The sequence below is a fragment of the Photinus pyralis genome, unplaced genomic scaffold (genome assembly GCF_008802855.1).
Source record: "Photinus pyralis isolate 1611_PpyrPB1 unplaced genomic scaffold, Ppyr1.3 Ppyr1.4_LG7, whole genome shotgun sequence".
NCBI classification, from domain to species: Eukaryota; Metazoa; Arthropoda; class Insecta; order Coleoptera; family Lampyridae; genus Photinus; species Photinus pyralis.
The window spans coordinates 4,848,119-4,874,845 of NW_022170738.1; the positions used below are offsets into that span (position 1 = coordinate 4,848,119).

General features: G+C 36.6%; 1 protein-coding gene and 1 long non-coding RNA gene across 2 annotated transcripts in view; both read left to right on the forward strand.

Annotated features, from left to right (window-relative positions):
• The window catches only part of LOC116175368 (T-cell leukemia homeobox protein 3-like), a 43,106-nt gene extending 41,498 nt beyond the window's left edge, over positions 1–1,608 (forward strand). Inside the window, exon 3 of the mRNA XM_031493441.1 lies at positions 1,053–1,608. Within this exon, the coding sequence (XP_031349301.1) occupies positions 1,053–1,269 (217 nt within the window). The 3' untranslated portion in view covers positions 1,270–1,608. The remainder of the gene's footprint in view (positions 1–1,052) is intronic.
• Positions 1,609–8,119: 6,511 nt separating this feature from the next.
• Positions 8,120–8,536, forward strand: LOC116177381. Its single transcript, XR_004146660.1, has 3 exons — positions 8,120–8,308; positions 8,369–8,462; positions 8,521–8,536. It is a non-coding gene; the product is annotated as an uncharacterized LOC116177381 (long non-coding RNA).
• The last annotated feature ends 18,191 nt before the right edge of the window (positions 8,537–26,727 follow it).

The window sequence follows — 26,727 nt, forward strand, 5'->3', positions numbered from 1 at the left end:
TTGAAAGTGGCGAGTGTAGAGAAAATGCGACGAACTTGAACACCCGCACTGTCGAAAAGATATTAGTTGGGTCCCAAAAGATGAATTTTAAATGATGCGCATAAGTTTTCGTCAGCCATTAGGATTGGAGCAAAATTGTGCTGCTGATATTATCTCAGATAAAATAAACCCATAAAGAGTGTTTAAAAAAGCGGCAGAGCACCCCGGTGTGACCCCACAGAGTCATTGGATTTGACCCATTTTCAATTGGCTTGTTACATGTGGTATATATGTTAACTGTGCAAAGTTTGAACCGAATAGCTTCAAGCGTTTGCCAGAGGAAGAAAGGCGTGACCCTACGGGGATTTGACCCATTTTCAATAGACTTGTTACATATGTCTACTATGCAAAGTTTCAACCGAATAGGTTTAAGCGTTTGGCAGGGACAGAGAAGCGTGACCCCACGCGGTCATTCGATTTGACCCATTTTCAATAAGCTTATTACATGTGGCATATAGGTCAACTGTGCAAAGTTTGAATTAAATAGGTTCAAGCGTTTGGCAGAGACAGAGAGACGTGAGCCCAAGGGGTCATTGGTTTGACCCATTTTCAATAGGCTTATTAGTTGTGGCATCTAGGTCAACTGTGCACAGTTTGTATCAAATCGATCCAAGCGTTTGACAGTTATCGTGTTCACGGACAGACGGACAGACCGACACCATCGACTCCCCTTGCATCGCTTTGCTCTGCCGCAAACTTATTGCACGATTGACTATGCATTTCATATTATCCGTGGATGCAACTCTGTCACAAAAATGTTGATTGCATTAGTAAAAATAAAAAAGAAAGAAAATTTCTGGAATTCAAAATCCGAGAAAATTCAAAATCTTATTACCTACTAATAGGCTTTCTATTTCTAGGTGTACCTAAGTATGTGTTCTGCATGAGCTTTTAGTCACATCGTCCAAATTAGTTCCATTATATCGATACTGGTTCCGTTGTTCTGTACCAAAATCAAAAACGCCTTGCCACATCTAATCTTAACCATATACTAATAACGATTTTTGTTACAGGAGACAAACGGCGGAAGAACGAGAGGCCGAGCGGCAAGCAGCGAATCGATTAATGCTGTCACTTCAGGCTGAAGCCCTCAGCAAAGGATACATGCCAGAAGCGCCGCCATCCTCGACGGGTCCCGGCGATACGGCCCTTAGCGCCTTGCAAAATTTACAGCCCTGGGCAGGTCCTTATAACACACCTCAACCCGCATTAGCCGAATCAATATGTTAGAACCGCATCGCCGTTCTATTAAGGACGTATTTTTGCTGTGACTATTAAACCGACTTAATTCTGTAAATAGTGGCCGTACTTAAAATAATAAGTGCAATAATTATAGCATATTAAAGAAACAAGACACGAACTTTGCTTTTTCGTTGATTCCGTGTAAAATCTGATAACTGAAGAGGCCGTACTGAGAATTGCTGTATTTATAATTAAATAATTGATATTAATAACGCTGTACTTACAGAAAAGTAGTGTGATCTATATGTATAATAAATTAAATAATTGTAGATACGTTAAGTAATTACTGTAAGCACAAGAATACTACATTAAGGTAAATACAATGTACGATACAATCATTAATTTGTTTAATTAGCGGCTCCTTCTGCGCTCGAATATTTCGCTAAACGGGTAATTTATTATAAAAACGTTTTCAGATAATGATAAATTGAGGTTGCCATATTTATGTAGGCACGGCATTTTTATCATTCGAAGTTTCCACTTTTCCCTATCCTCGCGTATATACATTTGATTGGGGCTGGAAGGAATGAAGGGTGAAGGTCGTAAAGAACTATTTTAAGCATCGCAAATAATATTCGCTTGGTGTGTAGTATATTTTCGGGTAGGTATATTAGATTACATTTTAATCAGCAGCAAGTCAGTGGATACAGAAGGGGAACAGGGTTACCAACCATTACTCAAAGCTGACGTTAAACAGCTAATCCAATTGTTATCCCCAACGATGTGTGGTTATCGCCCGATTCTGTTGCAGATAAAATGATCAAATTGCCGTTGTATTTTAATTTACTTTGTGAATTTGAGTACCTTTATTCAAAACAACAAAATTAATTTTTCTGCACCAATTTTAAAATACATCAAGTCAAACTAATCAATCGTGACGTCTATTGATTAAATACGAAAGTAGACGCACAATTTCCATTGTTTGATGAAAAATTCAATTGAAATTTCAATACGTATGACAAAAATGCTTATGCAGCATTAACGAACGTCTGTCAAATAGAAACTTTAATTCATTTTCTGTCATTTAATCTAACTGTAGGTGTACTCATGTGAAATTTTTATTACGTTCAGAAAAAAGTTTAGTTTTACTCGTTTCGATAAATTAAAAAAAACGCTTATTAATTTGATTTGGAGCAGTTTGGAAATGTATAACTTGGTTGAGTTTAGGAAAGTTTTGACGGCCCATTTTAAACAAATATTTAAAACTGCACACTCAAACGAGTTTATTTAACGAAAGTTTTTCCATTTGAATTTTTCCCAACTTTCAAGCAGGGTTCTTTTTATGAGATTTTCATTACCATTATGAATTGGACCATGTTACCATGTATGCGAATATTAGAATAAGGATACAAAACGTAATCCCTAATGAAAGAGAGAATTGGTTGGAAAGTAGGTACTAAGAAGAAAAGGTTCCAAATATACCAAAGGAATCCATATTGTCCTGAGGGTAGAGAACTTAGTTCTAGGGCGCGGCTTTAATTTTTTGAGAGATTAAAAATGTTACATCTCAATTCCTACTTCTTAAGGATCATATTTGAATAATAGGTTGGTTGGTAACACAATTAAGATTTTTTAAAACAAGTGGTAGTTTTTAGCAAAAGATAAGTATGAGTATAATGGTTACATGGTTATGTACCTACTAGGGAGAGAGAAATCCATACAAAAAACAACGGGTCTGAATCGAAAACGACAGGAATTTATATATTTGACAATTACATCAAAGGAAAAAATGTTCAGTATTGAACGGACACATCAAAAGTCCAAAAACTCACTAAAGCCTTTATCTCGCCTCCCACAATTAATTCAAAATAGTACCGATTTAAGTAGAACTTTAGACCGTAGATCGGAAAAAAGCAACAAGTTGGCTCAGTTCCTTTAATTCTCGTATGGATTTAAAAAAAATTTTGTTCACATTCCTTTGCATCAAGAATTTTTTTCATTTTTTGAATTTCTTATAAATATTATTTTATTTTTTGAATTTTTTGATTTTTTAAATTTTTTCAGTTTTATGAATTTTTATGAAAATTGGCTTTTTTTGAATTTTGTGAATTTTTCTAATTTGTTACTTACTACTTTGACTTTGGCACGAAGGAAATTAGTTGTACTGATGATTGAACCCACAACTGACTTGTATGTTTCAGACCCCTACAGATGGGCGTGGTTTCCTTACTGCACCTTTCGCTGTAGCCCTCCACAGAATGGCCCTAAAACAATAAAAATATGTTGGTAGCATGCTACATTATCAATAAATTATGAGTTAAGATGCACTCGTCTTTAATAAATTTACTCACCGTCAGAAGTGTATTTTTATTCGATGATATCAAAATCACCGTCGTTCGCTGGATGGATACTACTCCATTTTCACAAATATTGGGTAGCGAAATGCAGGTACTGGTGAATTCAATTTTGAATTGAGAATCACGTATGAAAACTTGGTAACCTTTTTTAAAAACTTGAAAACCATTCACTGGCATTTCCTCTAAAAAAAATTCATTAGAAGCCATAGAAGTGGAAGGTATTTGACGTACCCGTGGTTCCAAAGTGGCGCTGGCGAGCTCCATTTTAAATTAAAAATTGCATATGAAGACGTGGTGACCTTTTGTATAGACGAGAAAATGGTATGTAAGACGGCATCGCGATCATTCAATAGCCTACCCCTCTATCTCCAGAAAATCCTCCATAATCGTAGGGAATTGCCTAAAAAATTCATCAGAAGACATAAAAGCGAGTTATACTCGTATATACCCGTGTACTCGGTTTCAAAGTGGTGCTAGCTCATTTTTATATTAACAATCGGCACATTATTAACCACTTTGAACAACTACCGAGAAAGCCTACTTTACAAGTGGAAAAAAGGATAATAATCAGACGCTAGTAGTGAAATAGTATTTTACATTATTAGCCAGGTAAGTGAGTTTTTACTGGCGATAGGAGAAGTTGACTGGCGAGTCGTCAGGCGAGCCTGTCATTTCCTAGAGCCAGTAAAAACTATTACCTGGCGTATAATGTACAATATTTTATTTGTTACTCATTTGTAAACAATAGTAAACGTAAATAACTAGTTCTTAAATTGATTCCGAAGAAATGTCTAAAATATCATGTTATCCATGTAACAGAGACTTCGCATTAATTCTGGCCAATGAAATTGCTAGATTACTAACTTGTAAAATTTTTACAGGTCAGCTGTCAGTTTTACAAGTCAGTAGCGTTTAAATGACGTTTACCCGTTTGCGTTTTGTCTTGTTAATCAACGTTTACAACTGAGTAACAAATAAAAATAATATTATATAACCTGCCCACGTGCAGATGTAATCGTAATACCTATACAGGGTGGCGCATCTTCATTTGTTTTTCTTCTACTCACTTTATCTCCAACATTAAAATTCTAATTTGTACGGCATCTCGTGTGGCACATCAAATAAAAGATCTTGAAAAATCCTATTAATTCATCTGTGTCAACACATGGAGATTCGAGTTTACCGTTTTAAATGTATGGACAAATTTTTTATTACAAAATGCATTCTAGAATTATCATGATAACAGAAATCTTCTTTTACGAGAACACTTACGCCACCTTACCCTATATGAATCCTGTTAAATGGAACATATCTATTGGCTTTCTGCCCCGTCGGTTTACTGAAAACCCACCAGGGGCGCCAAGTTTTTGAGGGCAGAAAATTAAGGTGTCCGTTAAGGTTTTGCGTTTGAGAGAGTAACATAGCAAAGAGTACCCTTTGAACATAGCTCGAAAAAGCACTACTGCTGCCACCTTTGGTGTCGAACTCCATATGACGCAGCTTTGTTTTTATGGCATCAGTGGTAATTTCATATGGAACTGTTTACACCAGGATACTTTTTGATTAGCCCGCCACTGCACTGAAAATACCTTACTGTGAAAGAGCAGTTTAGAATGCCCAGGTCTGCGAAGTCTATTTGACACAAATTCTGTCGGCACACTGTATCTCAAATGCAGTATCTCGCATACAGTATTCCCGTGTAAAATCGGTTTTATGTTTCACTCGCGATAAAATTTTCACCTGATGACATTTTTCAAGTTGAATTTGCACTAACCGTCTGAACGAACAAAATTTGGAATTTCTTACAAAAAGACGGGATAAGACCGCCATTTTGTTTATTTACAACAGCCAAAAGTAATCACTATTGTAGTTTGTACGGCTGTAAAAGTAAATACACTTACAAACATTTCATTTGTGATTACAGCAAGGATAGTTTAAAACTTTTCCAGAATTTAAGCCTAACTTGAAGCGGCATATTCACATTGAAGGAAGTTACGTGCGATTAGGTATGCCACAAACAGTAAGAAAAATTTAAATTTATTAAAGCACGACACGTCGAAACATACGGATTGTTTAATTTGTGGTCAGTGTAATTATGCCACGAATACTTAGCATAATCGCCGTAAGGGAATGTCGGCGAGTAGTTGCACAGTTGTACGAGTGCGTTCGAATGATACATTGTGATCTTTATTTGTAATTAGAAAATTAAGTTAATTGTTAATTCAAGCATAGTGTAAATAATGATCTAAGACAGCTTCGAAAAAAATGCCTTTCAAGTAGGATAGGATTAAGAGGTTATATTTTCAAGTCTCAAAAATGGTAGGATAAACTAAATTCACTCAATTTAATATCATTTCACTTAAAAATCTGCAAGAATAACCCAAACCGCCACCATTTATACACGCTATTTTTAAATTACACCAGTGAATAGTCAAGTGTGAATCTATTCCGGAAGCTTTTGCGCTGCGCCAAGCGAGCCGAGAATAATACAATGAAGAGTAAGGTAACCTTTCACAGTTAATGTGAAGAGCATGAAAAGTACCTTGTCTTGTCTTGCCAATTTAATTTCATTAATTTATATAAATTCAACTATTTAAATGCTGCCTAGTCAGTAATCACAAACTGTATCTGCACATCTTCGTGTAGTTGTATAAAGCGCATACAAAACTGGTCCCAAAATATGTCCTAACTCTTGCCGAACCATTTCCTTCTGTAGAGAATTTGTTCATAAATAAATCCTATAATCATAAGTTATTGTGAATAAATGGAACAATAATTTAATTCACTCTCTCCTAAATGACCTGGCACTCAGATTTCTTGGTATCGTTGTCATCAATTCAGAGCTCACATGAATCACCCATTTCATCCGTGCCGTAAGTAGGTACCTAATTATTGCAGGTAAAAAATACGCACCATCCCCAAGTTGCTACGTGACAATGTAGGCTATAGGAATTGCAGTTTTATAAATACCAATAGATCCGGAACTTCAACCGCAGCGCAACCCTTCTTCATTTGATACCATCTATTAATGCGGATGTTTCCAATAAATGTGACTTAGTCAACACAAATGATACAAACATAGCATTTGGGTAGAAAAGTGCAGGCGCCGAATATAAATAAGCATTATAATAATTCGAAAAGGCCTAACCACAATAACGTAAATAATAGCAAGTGATTTTTTTCCTATTCAGCATGCAGTTCTAATTGCGCTATCAAAGTCGTGTGATCCTAAAAGCGAATCAGAAAAAATCGACCGCACAATTGATATCTTTACGTATGATTAAAGTTTAGAAACTAAACGCAACCTATAATTTGACACGAAATGACATTTTTTTTAAATCGTGGTCCTCGATTCTTTGTTTTAAGTTGCCGATCTGAGTTTTTCTTGCGTGCAACTTTTATAGTTGAATTGGTGATATCCTGTTTGTAAATTATAGTTATTCGAGTACAAAGATTTTTATTATGTTTTTAGCCGTAAATATTTACAAGACCGATTTGGTTTTATTTGATATTGCTTCGAGTGTTAAAAAATACCTACCCCATCTAGACAACATAAAATGATCAAGTAACCTCTAACATCGTAAAAGTGACATGATTTTAGCAGCAACCTTTACGATTCCCCCATTTTCAATTGACAAGGGTTGAAAGGGTCTTTGTTGTTATTTTTTTCGTACAGTTTTCGTTACCATAAAGGAAATTTATAAAATATTTCAATCGGGTGTGCGGTGTTTCGTGCATTAATTAACATATCTACTGACCGTCTACAAATTTTAAACTGAACGCTGTATAATAAATATAAATTGTCCACAAGAATAACATACATTTTAATTATACCCTTTAGTAATTCAATTGGATGCCTCACAACGAGAATAAATCATAGGGTAAAATAAATGGCTGTGTTTCATTTACTTAAAATGAAAATGAAAGATCTTTTATGCAAGAACGTCGCGAAAAAGACTTGAGAAAATAAAATTCAATTCAGTGTCGGTATATATTGTTGATAAGGCAAAATACGGTGATTTACGAATGCGACAATCAATTATGAGTACCTTTGAGATAAACCGCAGTTCAGTTTATATTCATGGAAAAATCGCTAAAGGTTCAAAGCTTAGGTCCGCCCTAGTGCCACGATAAAAATCTCAGGAGGTGGGATAATTTCATTAGGTTCTCATTTGGCATAAATAAAAGAAAGTTATTTATAGAGCAAGATAAAAGTTTCCGTCACTAGCAAAATAAAGGAAGAAAAATTGCAAACAAAAGCTTTTTAATTATCTACTTGCTTTCACATAAAAGGAAAATTAAATATCGGATTCAGTATTCGGTACTTAAACAAGCAAGTTGCATAATACCCCGCACATCTGGCCATATGATTGGTTTTACAATTAGTATAATTGCGCCGAAAGGCAGTTGTTAAGTTCGGGTTTTAAATTGACGTAAATCAAAACATGGGAAAGGTTATCTTAGACAAACACAAAACATAAATCTTAGCTCTTGGCACGAAGAATGCGGGTCTGGTGCGAAGAAGACGGAGAACTGGAACAATCGGATGACTCTGAAAAATCGGAAGAAATTAAACGTAATGGTGACGATACTGGTCTCGTACAGTTGGCGGTACTTTTGTATACGTATACAAAAAAAACCCTATAAAGTTATGGTTAAAATAAAATTATATTATTAAATTGGCAATTTCGCTTACCTCAATTCAGAGGGTTTCACACGTAATTTGGATGGTAAGTAAATCGTTTTCTTTTCTACAATATCCAATTAATGATCTTAAGCTTTTCTTTTAGCAGCGCAAAGAAACGGATGTCGTACAACTGAATAATCCCCAAAATGGGCAATGGAATAAATTTGCTTCAAAACAGCAATCCAAAAAACGTAAAGGTGCTATTTAATCCCTTTTACGGATACGATTAAAAAAACTAATAATCTATATTTTTAGCAACACTCTACTGCAGTGGTACAAGTTCGCACGCCAAAATCAATCGGAATAATGTCCAAAATTTCCCAAGAAAACACGCATATCGCTCAGACAAGGCCAACAAGAATTGTACTGATATTGCATTTATTTGTAATACTTTACATTATTTGATGTTTTTATTAAAATGAATTAACTTCCTAAAATGGACTGTTACACTAGTGATTAATTAAATCGCATTAGCTCGAAGTGTCCCCGGATAGTTTAACTTTAAATTCATAATTGCGCTCGATCGGATTATAGGACTTTTTAAAAACGTCTTTTTCGTTGATGTCGCACTCTGCTATCTCACTACCGATCGACACATGTGCTTGCGTCGTAGCGTGCCGATGTTTTTACATTTTGATGTTATGTGCAATGGATTTCAGTTATCATATATCCGTCAATATCGAGCGTACGAAGTCGCGGGGGAAAGTCTAGTTTCTTATAAAAATATAGAATTAGTTACTTCCAAGAAAGCTTTCATTTTAAAATTCATTTACATTTTATCAACTTTGGTCCCATTTTAACCAACATGGTATCCTCATGGTGGGGTTCGAAAACGGGGTAGCAACTGTCCTGGCGAAAAAAAAAACACTTTCTCATTACCCCCTTTTGAGCTCTATAAGACCATTGAGGGATTTTCAATACAACGTTTCGTTTCGGAGAAATTATCATCAACTTTATATTATTAGCCCATAAAAAATATATACTGTATTGAGTAACATTTTTTATTACAAATACGGCACGGGTGCACTATCCTGTTGAAACCACCAGAGTTGCCAACTTATGTTCATTTTGTGGGCGATATATCGTTGTATTCGAAATACAAAATGTTACTCAATACAGTATGTACTCTTTTACGGGCCATATAAAAAAATAGAGTGGATGATTTCTCCAAAACAAAACGTTGCATTGAAAATGTTTCCTGGTAGAGGTCAAAAAGTGGCAGTCAGAAAGTATGTTTATTTTTTTTGTATTAGTACAAAATATCATGAGGCAAAATCAAAACCAAAACGGCAAATGTCGGTTTATTTCTGGCATATCTTCGGAAACATGTAATGACAATTTTCTGGTTTCTTGAAAGCATGATAATAACTACTTAATTGCGCAAATTTTCCCTAATTTGAGCATGCTCGTATTTTCTATGGTTTCGGAAATCCTCATGATAGACAATCCTTATTTTGGACACAGTGTTTACAGAGTCAAAATTTTGTCTGGAACACTAATTATATCATCAAAACATTAAAAAAAAGTTTTTTATGGTACCCAAAATTATAAAAATTTTGCTACCAATCTACGTACTTTAAGTTTGTGGTCAGTAGCGTACTTCTGCATGATCAAAGAGGGCATATGTTTTTATTAGTAATTTAGAGAGTTTTGATCACACAATATAGTAACCACTAGCTTTATTAGGTATTTATTTTTAAAGTATATAGTACCAGCATAAAAACTACATATTACATAATCAACTTAAGGACAATAGTTTGGTAATTAATTTCATAATTTTACTACTTTGGATTAGTAGTGCTTACCATCAAAAAAGTTAAATAAATTAAGACAACAATTTTCCTTAATTTGGGTTTTTCTCTTAAATTTGATTATGCCACGTAATAAGTTTTTTATACTGCTATATCTAATATATCTATATATCTAATGAAATCTAGCGGTTGTCGTTTAAAAAAATAAGCTCCCCTTGACCATGCAGAAGAACTAAAACACAATTCGACTTGCTTATATAGCAAACGCGTCCTCTTTCTCGAAAGATTTCGAGCGTTTCCGAATGCAACCGACTATTCAAAGGTTCTCGCACAAACAGGTAATATTTGAAAGAAAGATTACGTTACATTCGCCGATGGCTAATCTTTCATGGCGCCTCGATGTCTCAAGGTTTCTGGAATGTTCGCTACAATACCCATGCTTTTGGAAATTCTCGATTTTTGTTTAATCGTGCTTCTTTTTAGCCCCGTTATGGTACTTTAGTATATTTGGAACATATTTGCCGTTTTTATATACAGGGAGTAGCATCTAAAACCCCTCTGATCACAATTTCTTTACCATAAAAGATACAAAAAAAGTCTTAGAGCATAATTGTACGCAATTACCGCAATTCCAAAATATTTTTGATCACCAGGGCAGTTTTTGGAAATTTTTTTGAAAGAAACTAAATTGCACAGGCGGCTAATTTTTATTTTATTTATTTATTTATTATCCCTCTCTTGTTCTGGGCCCTCAACAGGTTTCCGCCAAATTACAGAGTGACCCGCATAATGCTTTTTAGAGGTGCCTCTGCAGAAGGTCTTAAGTTGTTTTATACTACTCCGGTATTTACCTTACGAATTAGGAAAACTGCAGGAAAACCTAATTCGGAGTAGTCGGCAGAATGCTCGAAACTGATCTAAGGAAATGCCCATCTCTGCCACAGATGAAAAATTCACCTCAACCCATGTTCGAACACCCGACCTCCGGATTTATAGCCCAGCGCTGAACCATAAAGCCGGTCGATTGGATTGAGGCAGAGGTTAACACCCCTTCCCCGTAACATAATTTGTTTTAGGTACTTTATTGAAAAAATTTGATTTACCTTCGATAAATGTCATATTTTTTAAAAATTTCATATGGGACCCCCCTAAAAAATTATACGTTTGGGTAGCCGTTTTGGGTTATCGTGTTGAGAGTACGGGCGAACATACAAAGCGTGACGAATATGCGGCTCGCAAATAACCGAATGGACCTGTTTCAAGGTATCCACCTTATTGTTTTCCGAAGCATCACAGCATCAGAGCACCAGAACAGAAATGTATTGAGTACCTTAACGATTAATGTACCTTTCCATTGTACCTTTTCTGTCTCTGAAAAGTCGAGTTCCAAAAGAGCACTGCCAAATTCTCAAGAGGATAAGAAAGATTTCGAATAAACATTCGAACGTTTTTCTTCAGAAATCAATATAATCCAATATATTGGTAATACTGAAAATTTTATGAATATTAAATAAATGAATAATTTCTACAGTGACATTGTTTGCAGCCCATGCCCTTTGTTACTAAAAATATTTCTTAAATTTTGCAGATATCAAGATACAAGGTTTTGGGAATTTGAAGAGTTTTTTTCCTTCTGGTGTAGCACGGATTTTTGTATTTTGTGGAGGTTCAAATACGTTCCGAGATTGGGAGCAAAACGGCAAAGGTACACACGAAACAAATGAGGTGTATTAAATTCAAACATATTTTCTGATTTTCGAGTTGCCAATTTTTCGTGGCTAGCTTCAAGGAAGTGGCAACGACTATGATTTGATGTGAAGACAATTCAGCGCACCTGAACAAACAATAATACTTTATAAAATGATTTACTAACTAATGATTCTTTTTTCCACCCGTAGGTACATTTAAGTAAAACTGTTTACTTTTACATACTGCACAGATGATATAAATTACTATGTTTATATATACTTTAATACTTGTTGCACGCAACACTCGTGCAAATGAGCGGCGACTGTAATTTTCATTACGCTAATTCGCGGTCATCAGATTTTCCACCGTAAATATTTTCTGTGAGCATACGAAATGTAACGTCGATAATCGACTTTCTCCATAAGAAGCATTAGCGCGGTTTAAAAGTGTTTCACGTAAAAGCATAGGATTTCTCTTAACAGGGTCCTGTAACTTATTGGACACGAAATGGAAATGGACAGCGATTACAGCAACGATCAACGCTTCTCTTTAAGGATTAAGTTAACTGTCGCTTCTGGTTCTGGATTAATCCACGAAATAACTTTCTTTGCGTTTCCCGTTTCATTAATAATCGATATTCCTTTATCCAAAAATAACATTTACAAACTGACTCGGACAAATTGTACAGTTTCATTTTCGGCAAACAGTTTGAATGTTAATCAGCCTGGGTTTGTAACTAAATACTCGTGAGTGTTGGGGTGGTTTTCTCACTCCCACCAAAACGCTTCGCACTAACCCCAGTCATCGGGGATCAATTAAGTACGCTAGTTCATCGGGGATCTGCATTCGTCTCTATTATATTACGTTTATATTGCTGCATCTGCTTCATTGTTATTATCCCTAACAGATATTTGATTTTAATTCACTTATCTAGATAACTTAATTTTCTGTTACAACTTTAATGTTTTTATTTTGCTTTCGCAGTTAAAGAGATACTCGAACAAAAATGCGACGAGATTTAAGAGAAATAAACGTGATTCTCTATAATTTAGGTTTACTACCGAAAATTGCGTCGTGTCATCGTAAAACTTTACAAGAGGCTTATGAATGGAGCAGGTATTAAAGAAATCACAGGTAGTGACGGAAACTGTCGCGACTTTGTAGAAGTCTAGACTAACGACCGACCACCTTGGTGACAAATTGAAGTTTATCGTTTTTTAATAATGAAAAATTGGTTTGTATTTGATGCAAAAAGGGACCAGAGACCTTGTGGGTTATGAGTGTTATGACCCAATGGTATAGTTCGAAGTAAAGGACTATCATTACTTCTTTCAATGTGGAAAGTGTTGCGCTAAAACTGCAATTTTTTCTTACCTGGTAGGAATTTGGGCAATTAAAAAATTCTTGCGTTACACATACAATACCGTTTCTGGAGCGACATTCTATAATTAAGCTTTTATCTTTGAGGACGGATTGTTCTAATTATGCAGCTATGTTGGACTTAAATATTTCGACTTTTTTAACACCTAATGAAGACGTGAAACTGTTAATTGATTTTTTACGAACAACTTTTAAGAAATATTCTCTTATCACCATTTTAAGTAGAAATTAATCTTTGTATAGACGCCGATGTAAAGTGGGGCAGAAGTACGCTAAGACTTTAATTTTAAAATTCCTCCAGATTTATACACCGCGCGGCTTAATACGGGAATGTAAATGTTTTTGGAAATTTTTACTTACTAATTAAGTAGATCATTAGTCATATAAGGTCATGGGTAGTAAAACATTTCAGATATGCTTAAAACGTTATGGGTTATTTTAATGTCCTAATGGATGTGCATAAAGCACTCAATTTCATGGACCAATTAGGTAAATGTTTTATCTCGGAATTAGAATTCCATCTCGAGTATACAATGCAAAAATGCAAGATTTGGAAAGAGTTTACTTGTACTTCAAAAGGGACTCATACGGCTAGTGCTTGCTGGTCTTAACTTAGGTAGTTTTTGATTGCGAGAATGGTAGTCAGTTAATAATTGGTTGGTTCTGCGATCCCACTGCTAGATAAATTGTGCGGAGGAGGAAATTTGGTCTCTTTCTATCACACTTCCGCTAGTGAAGTAAAAATTTATAGAACATAAATTGAAAAGGACTACGTTTTCCACAGAAAATACTCTATAGCATACCTATCTATTAAAACTAAATGTGTACTAAGAGTTCTCCAACACCCTTAGAGCTCTTTGAAACCTTTTGGGTAATCTTATTCATGGATTAAGAAATTTCTTACCCGTTATGTGCATAGTAGATACTTTTAGCGCATTTTTGAAAAAAATACGCTATTATATTCGTTATGGCTGTCTGGCTGGCTGTCCGGCTGAGATCTCAGCAATTACAATAGCTAGAGACTTCAAATTTTCACTAAAAGCTTTCTGCTATAGTTTAGATGTGCATGCTCTAGTCTATTTTGAGTTAGATTACTCATGAGATAGAAAATTTTAAACTTCGCTAACAAAATACTGATCGGTATTACCAAAAATGCGCTTTCATCATGCGTATGCTGATTTACAACTTATTTTTTCATAGATTTTTGTTGAATTCTGCATTTTCGATGCTCATTCATTAGACTTAGGATTTTTTCCATCTCCCATTACGGTTTGTATTCTCTAATACCATGGCTTCTTCTTTCTTCTGGCTTTTGTTTGTTTGGCGATGCAAGATTTGATCTAACGAATAGAAGCACATGGAATATCTACTCCAGGGTAACTACATGACTTTGTCTGAACCTCCAAATAGTTTGTTTATAGGTATGCAGTCGATCTGATTACGGGATATTTTATTTATTATTTTATTTATTATCCCTCTTTTGTTTTGGGCCATCAACAGGCATGATATTATCTATTAGATAATGATCGCTATGTGTGCAGGCGTTTTGGAGGAGGAGATGAACCATGTGTGTAGTCACTTTTTGGTTTGCTTCCTGGGAGAACTGTAGCATCCGACCTTTTGTTTCGTTTGTCTACTCCCTTCCAAAAGGGTCTAGTGTAAAATTTCCTCTTCTCAACTTTTCAGAAACACTATTCTGTCGGAGTATAGCACAAAATGGAGAACGTAGCGAGCTATGTATTTGGAGATAATTATTTCAATCTCTCTTTTGTCTTAGGTGGTCATGGTTTAGTGTATTTTTTGTAACGGTTGCTTTCAATTTGCAATTAAATTTTTTTCGAAAATTCGTTGTGAAGTTAGAACTTTTGGGATTTTATGGGTATAGTCATACAGGAAATAGTATATAGTCCAAGATCCTAGAGCACTCAGACCATACTTATTTTTTGATAGACAATACAGTAGTATTAGTGTGTGCAATGACCGTGCACATACCCTCTAGCTTGCGCCGACGGCCAGTTCTCAGGTAGCAGGTGTTACAGGTAGTAAATAAGGCCCCGGGGCCAGACAATGTACCGGCGGTGGAAGAAGGCGAATCTGGTCATGGTGCCTAAGGCAACTGGGAAGTACAGACCAATATGCCTACTGAACTTCTCGGGCAAAATTGCAGAAAGAGCCATCAAAGAAAGAATAAGCGAACAGGTGGGTGATAAGCCATACCAATACGGATTCCGGAGAGGAAGAGCCACCAAGGACGCACTGCTCTAGATCGTAGAAGAAGTGCGGAATGCAAACCGTCGTACGAGAAGGACTAGAGAGGTATGCTTTAGATGTACAAAACGCTTACAATTCCGCGTGCAGGGAAGCTATAGTGACTGCTTTGAAGCACTTAGGTGTTGAGTGGCAGCTAGTGCGTAGTACCTGAGTTGGAGGCAGGGAGTAGCTACCAAACCGTCGGGTAGACCGTTTACTTTCGACGCGAGTGCGGGAGTGCCACAGGGGTCGGTCCTCGGGCCCCTGCTGTGGAACGTGGTGTACGACGGGGTGCTTAGATTGGATTACGGCGAAGGCTTACCCAGTTTCTGTCTGGCCACGACGAAAATGCAAGCTACCTCCACCGATTTGGAAAACGGACAAACCCATCCTGCACAGACTGCGCAAATCTGGACCACTCAGGACTAGCAGCAGTAGTAGAAGCTGGTGAATGCCTGACAACGGAAACGGTGGTTCCCATCATGTTGAGCACACGGGAAGCTTGGAACGCCGTGCAGAAGCTGGTGAGGGAAGTGGTCCGCAGAAGGGAGAGCGAGGGCCGGAAGAGACAGAGACGCGACGCGGATTAAAACGAATTAACTGATACACCAAGGCTACCACCCGGGGACGACCACCGGTCTTCGTGCGAGAATGCTTCGACGAGCCCTCGACGTCACCTAGCTTTAAGTAGAGAGAGGATAGGGTTTTAGTAGGGAGCCCCACACACCCCCCGCTATAGAGCCGAGCGGGGCAGCCTATAAATGGATTCCCAAACCTCTATAAAAAAAAGGTGCGACAGGTACGATTGTACACACTTTAGTTTGCATTGGTGATTAACGACCCTAAACAATCTGCAATTGGTAGTGCAGAAAGACAGTAGTAAATGAATTATTACACATGGCCGCCTGGGTTGATAATTTGCCATTTTGTAGTCGTCATTAATTAAGATTGAGTGGTAGTCGTTACGGGAGATTTGTAAGGCATTCTCGTTTTAATCACGATAGAGAACTGTATTTAGTGATTTTAGAAAAATTGATAAAAGATTTGCAATAATGCTTGGTCGCGATCCGACACCGCCAGGCGGGGAGTTTGACTGTCCGCAGGTGTCCCAAGGCCAGCTCAGCAAGGACAGAAAAAGGCAAATGCTGGTGTGATCTCGATACACAGTAAGCTGCGGTCCCATCGGCCCTTTTAGCATTTAGGAGTTTTAAGCGAGAGGTCTCAGAAAAGTTACCACAAACATAACTGCATTGTGGCGGCCAAGCGTTCATAGCGACGTTGCTTTTTGATTCTTCGATGTCGGCTTTCGATTTCGCGTTGTGTCTCGCAGCCGCAGCGGAACCAGAACAATACACAATATCACCCAAGGTGGGATTGAATTAGGGTTTTTGGTTACGAGAACGAAACGTCTTCGTCTTAATTACGGTAAAGCCAATAGTATCCTGTGTGTCTGGATTCGAGTTTCGCAGCCGTTGCTACGAGTGTAAGAATTAAAATCTGAATTCGTTTCCAGTATTTGTGTTTGGAACGTAAAATATAACGACGCGTGTTACAGGAGTTATCGTTAAAACATAAAAACTTTAAAGTAAATAAATTCTAAAGTTGTAACGAAGTTACCCGTTGCGCTTTGAAGTTTCATACCCGAAGTTATGACCACACCGTATATTTGTGTAATCGGCCAACTTTTCTGAACACCCGATATGTAGAAGCGCTTTTAATTTGGGCGCTTCGCTACTAAGTAGTTTCTGAATTTACTTATTTGCTCTAGGAGATGAGAAGTGAGCTTAGTGTGTTTTCATTTTGTTTAATTGTTTGCCTTACCGCCGATAATGCAAGTAAGTTTCGTAGTGAATCGATTTCTTTTGCAGCCTTTCCTGTAGGAATATTATTGTTTTTACAGCCGGCGAAAGCTATCTTGCCAAAGAAGAAGAGGGCAAATTAAATATTTTAGAATTTTAGACATGATAAGCCATTATTAGCAGGTTCTGTTTTGTATGGTAAATTTAAAACGAGCACATTTTTTTTTCAAAGTTGGAAAAACCGTCAACGGCGCACGCTATCGTTGGATGGTGGCGCACATTGTTTGTCTAGAAATGCTTAAACATGATCTAGACTACTTCTATTTTCAACAAGACGGCACACCTTGCCTTTTTGCAGGGCAAGTTCCCAGGACGCGTTGTGTCAAAAAAGAGTGATTTGGACTGGCCGAATCGTTTTCCCCACCATAGGATGCACCTTGTCGTGGTGGTGGGGCTTAGTAGTCACAATTTTTTGTGGTGAAGCTAAGCATCCCAGGTAGGTCTGGTCCGTGCTACCCGATTCCAGTTAATCTGGTTTAAAGGACGCCGTATCATTCCAATGCTTTATGGAGTAGAGAAATTCCGAAATGGTTCTCGACGTTTGCTTTTCACGTGCGTTCACTACTGAGGCGTGCAGTAGATGACATTTGGACAACTTCTGATTCCAGACTTCTCTGGTAAAAGGTTGATTGCTACGTGACGATACAGGAGTAAAGTTTCGAGAAATGGAACTCAACCATGACTTGTTAAAGGTGATAAAGAGACCTTTATTGACACAAGTACTCAAGGTTGTGGGATGCCCCCGGGGCCTGACCACCCCTCCGAACTTAATAAGGTTTGCACTGTGAGGGGTTGTAAAAGTAACTACATGGTAGGGAAAGAAAGTAATTTGTGCGCATTATTTTCGTGGAGGATCTTCATGCTTCTGCTGGTTCTTGCAACCAATAATGCCCACCAACCTCACTTCCTGTCTATCTAAAACAATTTCCCCTTCTCATCTTCTTAATTCACAAATTGCTGCGTCTTCGAAAGAACGAACATCTGCTTACTTCGACGATAAAATATGCTTATCTTGAAACTAATTAACTTAAGCAGCGATAAGGACTCTTATCATAAACGACCCTGATTTAAATGATATAACTTTAATAAAAATAAAATAACTTTAAAATAAAATAAACAAATTAAACAAGGCGATTACTTCAACAAAATTAAAAAAGTTAACTAATTCCGATCGTTCCGGTCGTTTAATCGAAAAATTAACACCACATTTGCGCTCAAAAAATAATTTAAATTCAACATACAGGGTGTCCCATCGTTATTGTAGGTGTCGAAGCCAAATAAAACGTAACAATTAATATATTGAGTGTGGTGTGTCTAATACAAATTTAATCTTTTATCACAACTACCACTACAAACACGGTAAATGTCATAAGAAGTTTGGATTTAATTCAATTCCTGGTAGATTATCAAACCATCTGTTCGTTGTCAAATCTGGGATAAATACGTTTAATTTTGCTAATTGTTACAAGTTTGTAATGTCTGGTTAATAGTTAGTAACTCTCGAATATAATTCACCCCAACGCAGCGTCGTACCTCGTAAGGTGAGCAAAGTAATTTTTCTTTTCCATAAGTGTTTTCCTTAATGGCATACATTTGAGTTAATAAACAGGGCGCAGTAAAAACCCCAAAGTACTAAAGTTTACTTTATACGGCTCTGCACCATCAACGCGACGTTTTAACTTAGAACGACAGCGAAGGACAAGAGAAGCTTTCAAAATAATTAGAAGTGGAAGAATCACTTTATAAATAATAAATATCAAGTTGTGTGTCGATGTAAGATAAGGGCGCGTGCGACTTCATGCAGAACACGAGCGCAACCCTGATGCATGAAAGACAGAACACAGCTACTGCTCTTCACCGAGGGCGCTAATTCAATTTGAATCCCAATAGACATCATATTGTGATCTTTTATGAAATAGCTATTGTCGTAAAAATACACTGTTTTAACGAAACGTTGCTATAGCAGCCTGTTTACCAAGGAAGGCGAAGCTGCGGTGTAATCAATTTTCATATTACACACCCAGGAAAGTGAACAACTTTTGAATGAAGGCATCGCGCCTCGCTAAACGAAGAAATACTGCAAACACTACAAAATTTGATTTAGTACGTGGAAAAACTGACTCTTCCATTAATTAATTTCAGTAATAATTTTCTTCCCTACCTATAAACAAATTCATCGTCTGACATTTTATCGCGTGACGAATATTCGTCGCCAGTGAAAAAGAAATTAAGCTAATCTTGACGAGGAACGTGTAATCAATCGAAATGACCCGTGTTGAAAAAGTCTACCTTCGCACCAAACATAATATTTATACGTCACTAACTCAAAGAATTAAGAAGGGTATCACACATAAAACAAAATAAAATATGTATACATTTCCTTCCATAATGTCGATTCATCCCCACGACTTTCCTGATGGGGACAGTTTATTTCGTAGTCTACTGATTAACTTATAATGAACTTACTATGTACGACCGCCCCTTTGGGTTTGCCAAACAATTAGCCTCCGATACACTGTAAAAAGAGTTTATTTATTTGGATTTTTTGGTCGGGTGAACACTTGTTCGGTATATGCCTAAATAACGAATATTTTGTAATAAATAATTAACAACTTAATTGTTACGCATTTGTTGAGCTGTATAAAACAAGCCCACTCCTATTTTTGTACATGTCGATGCATATATTAATAGAATTCTTTATTTCCGCAATGTTTTCCATTTGCATATATTTTTTATAAGGATAGGACGAGTATCAACCAAATAGTATATTATTCAATTAGCGGAGAAATAAGTTGAACTCATATTCACTTGTCTCGCTATCAGAAAAGTATAGGCGAGGGTGACTATACAGGGTCGCTTATTTATCATGACAAGCATTAGGATTTCGGAACCTCTACTAAAAAATATGATATGAAATATTGTTTCTATTAAAAACATTGTTCAACTCTGCGTTACTTTCAATGTTCAGTGGGCATTGCCTATTGCAGCAGCCGCGACTTATAGTGCAAATTTTCTTCGTCTAATAGTTTTCCCTATTGTCATTTACTTAATTTTAAAAGATCAGACGATCTATCACTTCTTCTAATAGATTCAGATATAATTCTCCTAAATTTCCGATGGAAATGTAGCATCTTCATCAATTCCTTGAAACATTAATCCGCATAAGTCAGTTATCTTTTTTTTTCCAATTCTTGTAAAACTTGTACCTGATATGGAAAGGGTTTGATGTTCAGCATTTTATGAACTGGCCTGGTTCCGTGTGCAGCTGTAGGATTTGCAACAAATTTACCACACCTCATTACATATTTATACTCGACATTTATAACGTGATCTTTAGGTTGGCGCTCTTTAACTCAAACCCGCATAAAGGGCCAACTAGCACATCAGTGTTAGAAAATCAAATGAAAGCTTGGGAATTTTCACAGCGGTAATTCGTTCTGGGCATTCAATCTTCTCTACTTCGCCACAACTTAGCAATAGGGTTGGGCGCCACTCAATTTCTATGTTAACACTCTCCGAATGAAACTGAGAAGATACGCGAGAAGTAATAACAGTGAAATCAAATTACCAAAAGAAGTACTGGTTTATTAAATCAATCTCAAAATTAACTTGTCCCAAAATTGGGTAGCGTACTCTCCCCAGTGTCCATCTGGCCGGTGCAATCAAGAATGGCTTCAAGATGGCCGTTATCTCTCTGGTAACATCGACACAGATACTGCGCCTAACTTCACACGGGAACACCCTGGTTAAGATTAACACTCGAGTTGGGCTGGTATAGTTCAGCGGGGGGTACCCGAAGGATTTTCTATAATTACTACATATAACAACCATCTCTAAATCCCCAAACGCACCTACCTCTAACTACACGAGAGGGCGCAGAACCAATTAATACGAATAAATGTGGTGAATTATTAATTTATTTACGTCGATTCAACCGGGAGATATTGGAGGTCTAAAAGGAAAATGCATCACGATAAGGAAGGAGTTAGCAAATGGCGGATTACCTACTTACGTGTCGAGAAATCTGTCAAGAAAAGTGAAGATAAGCGCTTCGGCTTGCTTCACGACCGCAATTACTGCGAAATAGGTCATTTACGAGGGACATTAATAAATAATTTGAGCAATTAGACCGCCGGTGTGTTGAAATTTTGGGTGAAAAGGATGCCAGCACCCCCAAGTACTGCCAAAGGGTAAACCAAACACTCCCCCTCCATAAATTGAAAATTTGGGGGAGGGTGACCTAGAAATTGAAAAAGAACACAACTAGGCATAGTAAAGGCTATGTGGGGGGCATGATTCCTCAGCAACTTCGATTTTCCAATAAGATGACTTATTGTCAAGGGAACTAAGATATAAATACTAAACCGGAATGCTCTTACTTTCAATTGGTCTAAGATAGTGGTAATATAAGGTAAAGGAAAAGCGTCTCGCTCAGTTAATGAATTTAATTATTTACGGTGGACTGCATACAATTATGCGGATGCGGAATTTCATTGAATGCTCGAGTTTATACGTTTGCAGATATGTGCCTAATGATGGCGTCATCTTGAGTGGGTCTTATCTTGGCTAAACTGTGGTTTGTATCTTGGAGCAACATGGGTTCTTATCTTAGCTAATGTCTCGTGTGATTTGTATGTAGAGCACGTCGGATCAATGTTAATTTTTCATGTTCCTTTCGCGGATGCTGTAATTAATCAAGTTGCGCAAAGTTTCCAAGTTTCGGTCGCGTGGTCGTCATGTTTTCGGGAACTTATTTACCTCCGAGAATTTTGAATAATTTCGGAGAATTTGGGCTTTTGATTTGATCGAATAATTTATTTTGCGATTTAATTCGCGGTTTTTGATTGTATTCACGTTTTGATTGTGGTTTAATAATTAGCGTTTAGTTCACTTTTTGATTCGCGAAAATTTACTTATTTCTTTTAAATTAATATAAGGGCAAAATTAAGGTGAGGACTGATTTAAAGAACTATAACATTGTGTTTAAATAAGCAGTATAATATAATAAAAATGTGAATGTTAGGTAATTTTGCACAAGAAAAAATACCAAAAGCCAATATAGAATAACATCAAGTCTCGGCGAAAAAGGGGCGAGAGAGAAAAAGTTTTTTTGAACTTACGCTACTCCTAAAAAAATGAGAAATTATTCACTTCAAACTGTGCAAAGATCAAAAGAATCTTACGTGAGTTCTATGGATGAGTGCGAACAAAGCAAAGCAAAGCCTTTAACAAGAAAGCCTCTGTAGTTACTTACATTTTACATATAACGTTATCCTTATATTTGAAAGTATTCCTACGCGAAAGAGAAAGACAGATAATAATATCATTATAATAGCGTAAAGGAGATATGAGAGGTTGATAAAGCTGATAATACGCTAACGTTAAGGCGTCTGCGGACGGTTGAAGAAAGTGATATTGTCTCACTTTCCTGCATATGTTTTCCAGTAGAAACCGCTACCGAATCCGATTATTTACTGTTCTCGCTGTGCGCTTTAATTTTATTTTAGGAGTGTGGTAAGAACACCAGTGTACAGAATAAACACCTACCTAATTCTATTTTATTAATCTCAGCTTAAGAGTCTTCTTTACCTAAGCGCAACTTTTTTACATTATGGTGTATAGATGATTATAGTTGCAAGAAACAAGATGATATTCTTGCTTAGTCAACTCCTATTATGGTCCTTAGTTAGTTCTCGTCGACACTGTGCAGCGGCGCAACTTGTTACACTAAAATTGTTGATTTACCGCCCGCCAAGATACAGACTTTATTTGCAAAAAATATGATTTCATTTTTTGGGGTAATGTTTAGAAGTAACTTATCTAGAAAACTGTCGGTTTACTTTTTCCATAAACCGTTTTGTTCCAGAGTAAAAAAATAAAACAGATTAGCGCAATAATCGATGCAAAACATCTCATCTTTAAACGATCGGTATTCAGTTGTTATAAACCTTTTAAAAAAAAAATAGCCCGAACATTTTGTAGATAAAGGTCTAAATTTATAAAATTAATAGTTCTTTAAAAAAATTTTTTTTTAAAACAACTTGAGTTTTAATGGCGGCCGCTCTTATGGAAATTTACATTGGGTGCAGTGGGTAAAGAAGACTCTTAATAAGGTTTTACAATTTGGTGTTATATCCAAGAGAAGCAAATTTCAAAACCTCAAGTTACCACCACCAACACAACACACACCTATGAGATATAATCGGAAACCATCACGCATGGATACAAGTGAGTACGCATGCACACAGATAAGAAAAAAGAAGGTATGACAACCTGATTGGGATACTTGTCTTCTGAGGCCCGCACGTGGTGAAAAATCATAGTCAGCCACTCAGTACTGTCATCAGAGATGCCGAACCCGCATTCGAACCAGGGACCCTTACTACCGCAGCAGAGCTTCTACGCCAATGCGCTACACAGACCGGCTTGTGCTTTCACTATTTCTTCCGTCTGCTAGTCCATCCACGCTCAGACTATAAACATATCGACTTTAAATGTAGTCTACCCGTCTACCTGTGTGAGTGAGTTGCGCTGGCAATACCCACGTACAGTTGAATTCACGAAAGGTTAGCCCTGCGGCGTTAGTTTGTGAGCAGTTTTCAACTATTTGCAAATTGATACCCCGTATAGCTTACTATTTCTTATTGAAAGTCAGCCACTGCATAAACCTCTGTACTTTTCAGGAAGTTCCATTTTCATGTCATTCGTTGTCGTAAAGACGCACAATGATCAATGTCTCTAGGACTCATTTTCCTTTACTATATCGAGCTTAAACTCTACATTCAAACTTCAGACTTTAAACTAAATGGAAAACATCTGAATTCGAAACTAAAGTCTTCGTTCAGAATTTGAAGTCTGAAATTCTAGTATACGCATCAAATTCCAACTTTCAAGTTTATAAGATGCAATATACGCTTTCATAAAGGAACACCTAAACATGATGCACATTTATGAACCATAATTTTTAATCCCCCACGATTATAATACTACCTTTAGGTACATTATAGCTAATTGGAAGCTAGAGGCATGGTTTTAAGTCATGAGGGTTATTATTATTAACATGTAATGCGCAAATTACAACCGAATTACGTGAATTTCGAATGAAAAAAGGCAAAACCCAAAACGACGTCTTTTGACAGGTTTAACATTTGTTGACAATTGTCATTTCCATACGTACATGACTTATTCAAATTTTTTTCATTACGCACGAGTGTAGGTAATGGCTCTAAATTACACGATATGAGCTCATTTTCAGAGAGGTCGTAGAAAAATGTTATTACGAGAGAGTCGCCCTCTGCTAGTCAGTGGTGGAACATATTCAAATATTCTAGTTCCAACCAATGCAGTAGTTATCTACTATACTTTGCAAAGCTCTGCATTAATAAACCGTTGCCATCATTTTTACAGGTAACGATGAAGTCAAAGATCATACCCCACTTTGATGAAGTGTACAGCATGAATTAAAGAGCACTCTAATTTAAGTTCTAGCAAATACATTGAAGACGGCGGTAAAATTTCTGAAATTGCGGCACTAATTACAAACTAAAAACGTATGGGCAATTATTTTAACATCTTAATTAACAAGCGTATTCATTTTAGAGTTACAGCTACGTTCTTCGCGAAAAATAGAATAGGCAGTTCGTAATTAATATAAATGGTTTTGAGCAACAAAAGGAGTTTCTTTTAATTTGAAGCCACGGAGCTTTTGCACGCATGACGCATGGTAACTGCGAGAAGATCGATTTCTTTTCTGCATACCTTTCTATTTAGCTTTGATTATAAAATAGTAAATATTAGTAGTCTATATTCAAAGCTATTTACTAAACTTTTGACATTTTTTAACTTTTTTTTAAATCTCTGAATCCGAATTTCGAGGGTTACCGGGCCGAATTCCTTGTCCGTTTTTTATTATTAACAATTTAAGTTGCAAAATTTACTATTCGCGTTTTCAACCTACCGGAAAAATTGTGAATAAAAAATTTGATTATGTGCGTTGTAACAATCGAAAAATACGTAATTGTATTCAAACTTTGAAGGCGCCTGGCAAGGTGTTAGCCCCGCTTCTCCTCAGTCAGGTTTGCATTTCTGTGTTTGGGTATTATTGGACAAGTGGTGGACAAGTTTTCAGCGTGCCTCAAATACTTACCCAAAAATGTCTACCAGCTCTCCTACTATACAGGATTGCTCGATCACTGAATTTTTTCGCCGCGTGTAGTGACGTCACTGGCGGACCCAGACGCACCGCATGCTTTGATTTTTCGATTTGTGCACCACTTTCATTTGTATTTTATATTATGTAAGATTCTAAGAGCTCCTTCTCACGATGCGTTTTTGAAACGCTGGAGAGTGGAAATTTTCTTCGAAAAAAAGATACGGTTATGCAGAAATCCCTCCCTATGAGAAATTAGCTTTATTTCTCAGATGAGTAAGAACTGAAATTTATTACGTCTTTTCTGTACAATTTATGTTATAATTTTGGAGCTTGCCACACCGTGCTACAATGGTTTTTACCATACAATATGAAGTGTTTAGTCTAATACGGCTTCGCCTTCCTTCAAAGGTCGAACTACAACCCCCTCATATCAGTAATAACAATCTTAAACATAACAAACTTAGCTTTATGCACCACCGGGTATATTGCTGTGTGAACTGGTCCGTAGGCCAGAAAGACCGTACACAAAACACCACAACAAAAACCTAGCTAGCTCTTTACCTTTATTTATTATCACGGCACAAAACTTCTCCCCGGCACAGAGGAGAGATTGAATCTGCTTTCAGTTAACCTGTTAACTTCTAACAGCTGACAAAACAACTGATTTTAAATTTCAATGAAACTGTGTCTAAAAGCGACGCTTTTCTGTTGACGTCCTATTTAAGGCAAAACCCTTCTTCCGAAAATAAAAATACACCGTTGACAACAAAGACTATCCCTTCAACGTACCAAGAAAATAATTCTTAATAGATAAATCCAAACTTAAATACTAGGAAAAATAAAATTTCATCTTTCTTAACTACACAGAGAAGGCGATAAATCACATCCACCTGTCAATTAAATTAAGCATTTACATTTGATAACAGATAAAGACCAAACAAAATTCCCAGAAGTTTCTACGTTAAATAAAATGTAAACAAACTTTGACCGCTTTCTCGTATGACATAATAATTTCCATGCCGTCACATAGACCAACGACAAATAATAAAATTTAATTACAAACGTTAACTACATTTTTTTTTCAATTCTTTCAAGCTAGAAGAGATTTTTTATTTACTTTGAATATTGTTATTGAAATTATTTGTGAAATGCGTTTTAAATTAAAATAAAGAAATTAATTACATAAAAAGGAGACCGCCCTTGTCCATCTTAATTAAGATTTCAGAAAATTTCATCCAGCCGGACGAAATAAACACAGCAATATTATATTATATAAATGATTAAAATATATATTATTGGTAGCACTGGCTGTTGATTGTTGAACTTGCAAAGGCAAAACAAAATCACCAACAAACCACAATAATACCTATATTAAAACCTC